This window comes from Amblyomma americanum, chromosome 4 (genome assembly GCF_052857255.1).
Source record: "Amblyomma americanum isolate KBUSLIRL-KWMA chromosome 4, ASM5285725v1, whole genome shotgun sequence".
Lineage (NCBI taxonomy): Eukaryota > Metazoa > Arthropoda > Arachnida > Ixodida > Ixodidae > Amblyomma > Amblyomma americanum.
Window position 1 is genome coordinate 173,198,451 of NC_135500.1, and position 12,259 is coordinate 173,210,709.

The following is a 12,259-nucleotide window of genomic DNA, read 5'->3' on the forward strand; positions in this document are numbered from 1 at the left end:
GGCGCGCCTATCTGACGATGTTTAACAGGTTTTGCACAAAAAGCAGTCTTCACTGCGCAGCAGCACAATCGACAACCGCATAGCAGCTTTCTTTTTATTTTTTTCATTGATAGGTTATCTTTCCTCTGACGACTACGCTCGCTAGCGGTGCGAGCCCTTGCCTCGCTCTCTTTCCCTTCCTAGTGGTGCGAGGTGGCGAGGTAGTCGGCGGCCCGGTGGCAAGAATCGGTGATCGGTTGCAGCCGGCGCTAAGGGCAAGTGTCGGGACCGCTACATTGTTTCGTGAACAGTCTATTGAGGTCAAGATCCACGTGTACTGGACATGGCCCCCTTACTAAACAGAAAAGAGTCCGAACATCTGTACGCTGGCAGTTACGTGCCGAATGAAAACCGGAGCAGGAAAGGTATCAACGCTGTCCTCTTAGGTCCACCGGGGTCTGGCAAGGGCACGCAGGTAAATTGTTGTATTGGAGAGAACGAATGGCACAAATAATCATGCCGTGTTTGTTTTCCGCAGGCTCCGAAGTTAAAGGAGGAGTACTGCGTTTGCCACTTGGCTACCGGTGAGTGCTGCGATTTAAATAGCGCCAGGCACAAATCTAGTCACGGGCCACAAGAACTTTAGTTTGTCTTAATATCTGGCTGCTTTGACAGAGCTGACTTCTGGTATTTAGTTGGCGTTATTTGTGTTTCTCTTTAACCACTATTCGCCCACTGCAATTTTTTGTCTAATTGGACTCAACCTTGCCTGCTTTTGGAGGCAGCGGCTATAACTTATTGACACTTGCAATATACTGCCCATCCTCCATCCCAGTGGTCAAATGCATTGTGCTTTGCTGTTGGTGCAACATGGTTCGCCAGATTCGTGAGCCACGTCAATATTTGCACTAACTCAAGTCGAACGAAAATATTTATCGTTTGAAATTGTCTGATTGTGTGGTACGTATTACCTGTCTTAGCACCATATGTTCATATTAAGAGGTTTAAAATGTGATTTTTTGTTTCTATGTTGTATGGGTGTTCTTCCTTAAAACTGTGTTCTATGCTGCACTGAATTGGCCTCCTCCTCATGCCATAGAGATTACATGCTATAGTGGGGCAATAATTGTGGATGAAACCCTGTCTTGCAGGGATAGCAGACAGTAGTAATCCAGATGCCTGTGCAATTTTATCACCATGCCTCTTTGGGAACGTCACCTTGCCTAAATGAGCATAGAACCTCAAAATAATAATACTCAGGGAACTTGTAGTTTGCACTATCTTTGAGCTGCAACACCCTGACATAGTTTTATTCCAGGGGACTTGCTGCGGAGTGAGATAAGCTCGGGCTCTGAACTTGGAAAGCGGCTAAAGGCCACCATGGACAGTGGGCAGCTCGTCAGTGATGATGTGGTCATTGAGATGGTGGCCAAAAACTTGGACAAGCCAGAGTGCCGCAATGGCTTCCTCCTGGATGGTTTCCCTCGCACCATCGTTCAGGCTGAGAAGGTGCTACACAGTCACTGCAGATTCTCTGCAAATTAAGTGCTGGACCTTAACATGTGTGCGGGCACCACATTCAAATGTTCTTCACTACAGTTCCCATTTAACTAAACCTTGTTGCAAGGAATTAATGGATCGAGTGATTCAAAATAATTTCCCTTAATTACTTCGACTTGCACGCTTATTACCTCATTTTATTGAAGTTAGGCTTCCTAGCTGTGGGTATAGCAATCCTTGCCTCTCTCAACTTAAACAAATTGCTGGCTGTTTCTTGCTGCAGTCGAATACAACTCAAGAACAAAGCAGATGGAAGGGAACAATCCCCTCTCTCCGTGGTCGGGGGATAGTCCCCTCCCTGCATTGTAAAGCTAGCAGGTTCATGAGAATTGGCCGATGCCATTGGCTGGAAGAGGGCCCTTTATAGGGAAAAAGCTACTTCGTTCTTTAGTCGTATTCGACTATAGGTATTTGGTTGAAGTAGCATATAACACACATTCATTGAGGTGGCCTGCAGCTCTGAGTCATGTGCAGTGCATGTGCTGAAAACTATTCTGTAAGCTTATGTGCAAAGTTGCACAGCCGGACCATACATTCAGTAATGCTGCAGAAAGGTTGCTATTTTACTGCAGTAAAATTGTTGCTTGCAATTGCTTTGTTTTCAGTTTGTCCAAGTTTGGGCATTTGGCATTTCATCCTTTATGCATTTATGATGCAAAAACTACTGTAAAGAAGTTCATTTGTGCTGTTCAATCCTTTAGCATGTGCTCTGGCAGAGAATGTTGGCATAAGCTGCAGGTGTTTTTTGTATTGTTTGTAGTTGCTTGAGCCGTCAACTTGCATGCTGTATGAGGGCTGCCATTTAAAAGTGTAGTGCTGTGTGCAGATACCTTGTGTGTTTGCAGCCATTCTCGCGCAGTAACTGATCGATCACATCACATAGAGAGAGAGAGAGCAATAACATATATTGCCACCAGTCAAAACTGCACTGCAGAGGAAGTCTTCTTCTGCAGCGTGTCTATCCGTCGGCTGGGATCTGAAGGTCACAGCAGCAGGCTGAGCTTGACCGATGATTTCACTTCACACTTTACTGTCGGGGCTGTGTAGTGAGGCCTCCCAGGTTTCTGTCACCTTAAAAAAAAATAATTATTTTGCACCACCACCTTTCTATACCAAACACACCTTTTGGTATAGATACTTAATTTGTGCCATAAAAGTTGAAAACTATGTCATCTATAACCTCTCACCTGTACACACCATGATGTGTCTGGCATTTGGTTACGGAGTCCAAGGTAGTGGGTTTAAATCCTGACTGCGGCAGCTGCAATTCGATTGGGGCAAGATGCAAACATGCTCTTAGGCTGTGTGATTTCATTGGACGTTTGAGAACCCTAGGTGGCAGAAATTAATTCTGAGCCATCCACTACACTTCTCTCATTGCTCACATCCAGTTTTGGGACTTCAAACCCGCATACCACATTCCATAAGCACCTTGTGCTTACTAGATAAATCCAGCCAGGTTGCTGAATGTCTTGGTTGTTGGTGTTTATGGGTTTTGTCCTGTCATTCGGCCATCTGTTTTACTGTTGTTAGATTACAGTATTGCTTATGTGACCTTTGCATGCCTGTGTTCCTGTCATTCTCTATCCACCTTGGGTCAACACTGTCACCTGTAGATGTACTTATGAATTACTGTGCTGTAAAAAGGTTTTCTTTTTCTCTTACAGCTTGATGAAATGCTGGAGAAGAGGCGCACCCCTCTAGACTCTGTCATAGAGTTTGGTATCGATGACAGTCTGCTCATTCAGCGCATTACGGGCAGGCTCACACATGTGCCTAGTGGGCGGTCCTACCATGAGACGTTCCACCCACCTAAAAAACATATGACTGATGATGTAAGGACAAAGTTTCTTGTTTTTTTACTGTTTTTCATACTTGTAATTGGCCAGGAAAAAAAATAGCATGAAATAAGTTTAAAGTTCTTTTGCCATGTCTGATTTTTCACATTGCCACTGAATGACATTTAATCATAGGTTGGGATAGTTGCAGCACTAGCTTATCTAATTCCCATCTGACTGCAAACATCAGCAGCGTTATGCATCTCAAATAGCACCACATATAAGCACACTCTGTTGTGTTCGGTGCTACCTGAAAGGTTGGACATTTCTTGAAGTATGCTGGCACTTCTGAAAATGTATGTTAAGAAAATGCACTAATTTCAAATATTCATATCCAGTTTTAAACTGCATATCTTTATTTGTGTTATAAGAATATTGATTTGGAATTCAACTAATGTTATAACGAAATTTTATTGCTAAAACTGGCCCTTACATGATTTTGTGATAAGTCATGATGACAGTGCTAACCTTGTCTTGTTTGATGAGCTCTGAAGCCCCTGTAGGAAGTACTCAGCAGTCTCCAACGTGTTTCTCATAATTGATAAAGGGGTGGTTCAGCACCTTTCTTTTTAGAGAGACATATGGAGTGATTATTCTGGACACAGAAGTAAAAAAACAGTGGAGGATCAAATCAGATGTGGGGGAAACTAGAAAGGTACATATATTGTGTGAAAATTTCTATGCTCCTGTTGCATGTTTTGGCAAAATTACTTCAGGATGACATCACTTGTAAAGTGCTCAGCAGTCTCCAAGGTGTTTTTCATAATTGATAAAGGGGTGGCTCAGCACCTTTTTAAAGAGAGATCAGGGAAATTTTTATTGCGTGTTACATTGCCAGACATGGGGATGGTGTTGATGGATTTATTACATAACATTGTCTCTTCTTTTGTCTTCTTGTTATAATATTCCTAATTATATGAGGATACGGCCTAGCTAGCATACTTATTGGCCCAGTGCAAGAAGGTAGGCTTTAAAAAATAATCATGGTACCAATCTATGTTGGATTTTATTAGCAGATTGTATTACCATTTTGTGTCATAGTAGATGTTTGCACGATAGCACAAGGCACACATTTCATTAGAGGCTTGAGGTGCTAAATACACCCCTTTATGCACCTGTGCAGAAATGTGTGGTCACTCGGATGTGTAGGAGGGCATTTGGTGATGCTATACTGGGGCCAAAGCGTCAAAGCGAGGCTTGCAGTTTAACATTAATGTAGTGCAGAAATGAGCTGAAAAGTTTATTAATCACTCTTTCATACCTTATATTTAGTGTTTTTGTAAGCATGTGTTGTGGACTGAATGTTGTTATTATTATACTTGATAGTAAACCTTTGCTGTTGTGAGCTTTGCTAAATTAGCATGGATTATGTTAATGGTGGGAAAAAAAAAGAAAGGTGCAACTGCTGCTGTAAACACAGGAGAATAGAATTTGATAACCAATACAACTTCTTGGATTGTTCTCAAAGCCAAGTATTTTTATCATTGGTTGGTTGCTTCTGAAGCTTGACAACTATTCGTTTTTGCAACTGTAGTGATGCTGCATCTGGTAAAAAATGCTTGTAGGTGACTGGTGAGCCACTCGTGCGTCGAGCAGATGACAATGCTGAAGCACTCAAGAAACGTCTGGACTCGTACCACAAAATGACGAAGCCACTTGTTGGCTATTACCAGAAACGTGGGCTTCACACCAGAATTGATGCATCCTTATCGCCTCAAAATGTATTCGAGAACATCAAGAAGATTTTTGAGACAGCAAAAAGCAAGGACCATGTTATCTTCCTTTGATAAGGAACCTGGTTGTTTGAGAAAAGAAAACAAAAAAATGGCATCTCAATGCCCTCAGGGGGTGGTATAGTTGAATAAAGGATTTGCTTTCGATTTGTAAATGTCTGTCTGCTGGCTTTTTTTTTTTGCTCAGTTTGCTTGTAGCTGTGCAACCCTTGTGTAGACCAGTAGGATAGGGTAGGTTGCGACTCAAAGTTCAAGCTGACGCTGTACCTTTCCTGTCAAAAGAATGGTCAGGTATCCAGAGTAGAAAACCCGAGTGTGGAACAGTGGGAGGGGATGCTCTCCAGCGACAACTTGGATATCCAGAGTGGATTTGTCAGTGGATTTGTCAGTGGAGTGGATTGGACCGCAGTCCTCAGCGGAGCCCTGGACTAGGGGAACCGACCCTGTCTGAAGAAGACGGAGGAAGCCGTCTGAAGACCGCGAAGATTACATCAATTTAGAGCAGAATAAATGTTTTTCCTCCTCCTCTTCTACGCCGTGAATGAGGTGGGCTTCTCGCAGCGGCACAAAAGAAGTTCGTTCGGACCTTCGAAGATAGAAGGCCAGTATGAGATGCGTCTCAACCTGAGTCTCAATTTCAAAAAGAGGCTGGTGTTTTAGTGTCTGGGAGTGGAGGTGCGCGCTGAAAATTCATGTACAGTACTCACAGCGGCACTAATGAATTTCGTCCGGGCCGTCGGTTTGTGCTGCTGTTTTCTCTGTCGAGCAAGCGTACGACAACGTACCCCATGCTGGGTCCATGCTTTTACTTCCCCGTCGTACCTGAGGCTTCTGGAGCTACTGTTGGCCAATATTGGACGCCTGTGTAAAGAAAACACCGTTGTCATGCACTTCGGGTCCTTGATCGGTCTTAAGGGCCCCATCGCAGTGAAGAAAGGTCTGCGCCAAGGGTGCCCGTCGCCGCCACTCGTAGCTCCGAGCGAGGGCTGCTGAGGCCTTACATTAGACAGCCTGTATGGATGAAAACCGCTGACTGCCGGGTTTAGCCTTTGCAGACGATCTAGTACTTGTGAACTTCTAGGATTTGCAGTGTTAGCAAAACATCTGCCAGATCGATATTACGCGTCTGAACCCGAGGCTCAATTCCAAGAAGACGGTGGTTGTCCGAGTTCAGAATATTAGTGGCTGGGAGTGGAGACATGCGCTGAAAATCTGTGTACAGCCTTCACGAGGCTAGATCAGCCTCCATAAATAGGCATCCCAGCTTACAGTGCTCTACGATAAGTGTTGCAGCAGCCTCCTGTTCGAGGCAAGAGTGGAGGGCTCTGCAGACCCTACAGTACTGGCACTGATTTCATCAGACAGTGGACAGAGAACGCTATGCTCAAAGTGTGGGGGAAAAAGACGAAACCACGGAACGCTTGGCACTCTGCTGCCAAGGCAACTATAGTCCACCATGAATGTCACATTCTAGAGTAACTGGAGTCTTCTTCATTGCCCACCCAGCCAGAATTGGATCGCAGTCACAGCAGCAAACATGATATCCGAGCCCCAGTGGAGGCCATCAAGAATTGCCTTGCTGAGCGGTGGGGTGCTATGCGTGAATGATTCTAGGGGCACCTAAAAAAACTGGTTGGGGGTATAATGGCAGCAGCCACTGAGCTCTTGATGTACTGCTGTCATTTCTGTTTCAGTTGTACATATTGATGTGTATGTGTTCATGTGTGTATGCATTCTGTGTAGTGAGTGATTAGTTGTGTGTGTTGTGTACATGTTGCGTACTGTGGTTGGGCACCGTACTGACGACACCCACCTCTTTCAAAGGGCAAGGCCATAGTCACCATCATCATCCTTTTTTTGCCGCGCATGGCTAGTGGAATTAGAGGACTATCTCAGCTGGGTTAACTTTCCATTGTACCACACGGGAAAAAAATTTCTTTTCACAGCATCTCGGAGATTTCGGACACACGTAGCAATTTCATGGAGTGTGATTTGTTACAGCACACAGGGCTTCGGTGGCACTCTAGTGCCCGATGGCACTATGACACTTCAAGCTTGCAAAACAATGAAAAGTTCCTTGCGCGTGCCTCTCGTATCATTTTTTTTAGAGGTTATGAAGATTATATGATGCCTACAAATACGAAAGACCTGAACAGTTCTGAAGCCAGGCCGCTTATCTGGCTTTCATTGGTTACCATCACATAAAGCGAGGTGCATACCTGCGCATGTTTTTGAAAACAAATTCTCCAGCAGTGCGGCCTGCAATAAAAGCCACAGGCTCTCGTCTCTCTTCAACTTATTTCTCAGACGAAGGCAGGCTCCCACTAATCCTTTGCGCATCCTTGATTGTGAACTGTTTGTGTTTACTTGTGCAGCAATTAGATCATTGTTTCTTATCTGAGAAAGTGACAACCATAGTTGGAAATGGTGCGTTGAGCCAAATGCACCAAATGCATGTCTTGGTTGCACATAGAAGGATGTGTGCACTGATGTGAAGTGCTTGGACTGGGTGAATGTAGCTTTCAGTCCTGCTTTTCGAAATGCTCAAGCAGGTTTTCTAGGATATTAACGAGAAAAGGCTATGTACCACGTTTTCTTAACTGTGTCTTCGGAAGTTTTCCTCTTCTTCAAATCCTTCTCTCAACATTTTATTTTTCTGTTGTTCTGTCCACTTTTTCAATTTGAACCGCCACATTGCGCCAGCGGCCTTGATGTTCTGCTCCTGATCATGCTGACAGGAATTCAGTGGGGGATTAATTCAGAAATGCCCATTTGCTGAAGAACCCAAGGTGGTCAGTATTAATCCAGTCCACTACGGCATTCCTCAAAGCCCATGCGTCACTGAGGGAAATTAAACCACACAATTTAAAATTAAAATTTTTTCCCAATTTCTAGGGAGCTGAAATTAGTCTTGTGCGAAGAAGTTTACCTTCATTCTTCCCATAGGTGAATAAGGAAACATTTACAAACGTTTTAATTGCTATGTATGATGGGTGACTGGTGCCATAGGTAGAGCACAAAATTGCATGGGTACATTAAATTCCTCCTTATTATCCTTTGAAAGAATCGAGCACACCAAAGGAAATGCCTTGCACATCTGAGCTCTAAGCCACTTCTGCTGTATCCCAGAGCCCTAAAATACAGTTGGTCATACGACTAACTTAGCAGTACTTTTAGTCGGTTAAGTATGCCTGCAGCACCAAATTTAAAGCAGGAACAATTCAGCTGCACAAGCAATCTTTTTTTGTCAGGCTCAGCCCAAATCTCCAAAAACTAAATACCTTCAGTGAATCATCTGCATCCCACTTGTCTTTGAACGCAGAGAAGATCTTTATGCTGAAAAAGTGTTGATGTCTACAAAAAGAAAATCTTAGTTCTGAATACCCTTCTGTAATTGCTGTGCAAACAATCATGTTATGTGTGACAAAAATAAAATTGTGATTTCTAAATTTTGTTCCATGCTTCTTCCTGAAACAAAAATCACATATGGCACGAAAAGAGCTATGCATGTCATTGGTACAAGTTGTTACAGACATGGACATGTGGCGAGCAGGGGTAGACTTATGGGTCACCCTTGGAACGGTGGTTTTAGTGGGAATCTCATTTGGACTGCGTATTTTTGGCACCTTTTTATCCAAAAATTTTGGTTCAGCATGGTTTTCCTATGTAAAATTTCTTGCTTGAGAAAGTTGCCTTCCCACATCTGTATAGACCCGCCCTTGTGGCCCCCGTTCTGTCAACAGAAGCAATTTTGGCAGTTCTGGGCGTCAGCAGCACCGTTCAGCCCAGATCACTTCCACCTTCTAATGTGTGAATTGCGACGAAGACCATCCAGGTTATCGTTCCTGTTTGGTGTGGGAAAAGAAAGACACTGAAATTGAGAGAAAATGTTTAATTTTCTTCAGCATCCACAGGCACATGACATAGTCATCATGTAATGTGGAGAAAACAGATAACTGATGATCCATTATACTAAAGGAATGTATTCCAAGACAAGACGGGCATATCAAAGAGTCAGGTGAATGGATAAGATTAGGAAGATTGCAGGGTGGCCACAAGAAGAATAAGAGGACATGGTAAACAGGAGGGTTATTGGAGAGGCCGTCATCTTGCAATGGACGGAGTTCGGCTAATGATGTGACTTCAGATGCTTCGAAGGATGAATGTTCTATGCCTAGAAAAAACATGGTCCTATGAGCTAGCTTTACTTGCTAGCAGGGGAGACTCCAGGCAGCAGATGATTGTAAGCATTTGCATTTTAATGGCAGAAATATAACATGTTTCATAAACTAGCCAAATTTGACATTTAAAGGGCAACTGCATAGGTTTTTGAAATTGACGATCTTAAAGAGGTCTAATGTATGAAGCTTGAAGATGAAGCATGCAAAGACCTTTTGGGCCAGCACTTTAAATGCTGACTAATTGCTGTCAAAAATCCTGATGGCCTTCAAGCTTCTTCGCAGCGCACAGCACCAAGAGGGGTGCGCATCCTGACTTCATCGAAGGTACTGGTACATTTCCAATACATAAACGCTTGCTTTCAAGGAAAAAAAAAAATCAAATTCCAGCAAAGGCAGCGCAGGATGTGGTCGACGATAGCGGAAATTTTAAATCTTACCTTCCGTCACCTCACACCAAGCTTCTCTGCACTCTTTTGTTGTTATGAGGTGAAGTCTAAAATTTAACCGTCGATTACATTCCTATTTTAAATGCTAGCGCCAAAACTCTTGGCATGCTAATTACCTACAGCCAAAAAAGATTTGAATCCTTGAATAGTGGGGAAGTCTTAAAAAGTGGTGCAGTCGCCCTTTAACACTACATATATATCAAGCACAATTCCGAATGTGCTCTAAACACAATGTGAATGCAACACTTATAAACAATTCTGAATAGTTTATGTCGTTTGGTCTGCATGTCAGAATGCTTTATAATTTCATATGAATCATACCAGAGCTCTGTATGGGTCTGATGCAAGCCAGTATCGGCAGCATGTGCTGTATTAGCTTATAAGACTACTGAGCCTTCTGTATCAGGTATGTTGCATTGTGGTAGGACAGTTAAGCCGAGTTATATTTAGTTACATTGCAATGATATGGGGAGGCCATACAGCAAGTGCAAGTAGTAAAGGAAAAAAAATTACGTACAGAGCACGAAGGAGAAGAGAGAGACAAAAGTGTCAGATGCAACCACTAATGGTTAACATTCATGGATGTTCACTAAAACACATAGCACATTTCCTTACCAAAGGACACATGGAAACCAGAATGCACATATCACATGCTAACACTAGGGAAATAGAAAGACACCTACAGAGAATATTAGAGTGTTCACAGACTAGACTTTTGTACTGAAAAACCTGTTGAATTCAGTTTCTTTATTAATCATGGGGCTGCATAATGTATCATTTGTCAGCCAAGTTCTGTAAGGCTGAAGCGAAGGTGGCAGTATAATTGTTTTCAAAATTTATTTATGGTGCTGAGGTTGGCTTGAGGGGCAGCAGTTGAAAGATATGTGGTCACGGTGAGAAAATTTGTTTTTTTATATTTGATGGCTCTGCTATGTGCAAAGTAAACCAACATGAGCTATGTAACGTACAGCTTTCTACTGCAGCATGTAAATTTTATTTTGCGTAGGTCAGCACAATCGCACAAAGCAGATTTAAGTTTTTGCATAGCGGAATGAATCGATCACCAGCCTGTTGAAGATATTTTCTTGTCAAAGACTCTTTTACAAAGCGTTTGGTGCCATAAAAGCTGGTGCCTACCCAGCAGAAATTGAACCCGGTACAATCCACATGCAAGGCGCATTCTCAAATTTTTAGGCCATTGCCTGGCAATTACTGAATAGCCTTGAAATTTTCTGTTAGGGTAAATGATAACTCAAGAAATGTACTTTTTGTGAAGAAAAAAGTTTGTACTACTTCCTTTAAGACAGTAACATAAATGAACATTTCACTTCTGGTCAAGGACATGTAGATGTTGTGGCAGTAGTGATGGTGTTGTTAAAGGGACACTGAGGAGAACTCTGTCAATTTTTTTTTTGCTAGCAAAATTTGATAGTTCGGCATTTCATGAATTTGTTGCCGCTTGTCCGGGCGCGAAAGATGCATTTATTTCAAAGAAATTTGGATTCGAAGTTGAAAAAGGTTTTCCCGCCGTCCTGATTCAAACTCAGGGAACTCTTATGACGCCACGGCAACTCTTATGACGTCACAAAAAGGAGTGACGTGAAACGTGACGTAAACGCAGACTCCGTGATTTCTGACCGGCTAGCGGTGCGGTGCGCAATTCCTTTGCCAGCCTCAAAGACTCGTGACGTCCATGAAGTAAGGAAAATTCCTCCAAGGTGGCACCTCTTGTCCTAGGAAGGCATCACGCTTGTACTTGCGAGATTGGCCTGTGGCGGCGATACCTGTATTTTGGTTCTTGCTATTTTCTACATTACAAGAGCTTTGTTTTCAGGAAGAGCGGCATTTTTGTGATCAGGAGCTGCTATTCTATGGATACAAGCCAACTTCAATTTCTCCTCAGTGTCCCTTTAAGAAGAAGGCAAGATTAGCCTTGCATTGAAAATTGCAGAATTAGTAGCATTTCTGGTGGCCTATAGGTTAGGTTAGGTTAGGCTAGGCTATGTTAGGCTAGGTTAGGTTAGGCTAGGTTAGGTGAGGTCAGGTCAGGTTGCCTTGGGATGTTAAAACCTCATAACTCTGGCCACTGATATAGCAGCGCCTCTGCTTCGAAATCGATAGCCACTCAAAATGCCTGCATCTGCTATCTCAGAGCGGCGGCATGTAACATGTCACCGCGCTCCTCCTATTTGAAAAAATATCGTGTGCGTGCGTGACGAGGCGCTCTGGCGCACATGGGCGTTCGTGCGTTATTGCATCATACCAAAGGGGGTTAACCCGTTAAGAACTAAATAAGCATCCCAACTATATTTCGCAAGCTTATTTACCGATCAGGCACCCAAACGGAATAATTATCAGGTCTAAACTCTCCTTGAAGCATGCATGGTCTCGCCGTGTCCTCCAAGAACGCAGGTTATGTTTAGTTGGCCGGCGGCATGGCGCATGGTTGCCTTCAATTACGCCAAGGGGTGTGGCCGCAGTGATCCCGAATTTTTTCATGAATGCTAGCGATACTTAAAAGT

At 43.3% G+C, this 12,259-nt stretch overlaps 1 protein-coding gene across 1 annotated transcript; it reads left to right on the top strand.

Annotated features, from left to right (window-relative positions):
• The first annotated feature begins 116 nt into the window (after positions 1-116).
• Positions 117-5,265, top strand: LOC144128667 (adenylate kinase-like). Its single transcript, XM_077662251.1, has 5 exons — positions 117-454; positions 518-563; positions 1,298-1,488; positions 3,207-3,374; positions 4,943-5,265. Exons 1-5 carry the CDS (start codon positions 323-325, stop codon positions 5,162-5,164), a joined length of 759 nt encoding a protein of 252 aa, XP_077518377.1. The 5' UTR covers positions 117-322; the 3' UTR covers positions 5,165-5,265.
• Positions 5,266-12,259: the final 6,994 nt, after the last annotated feature.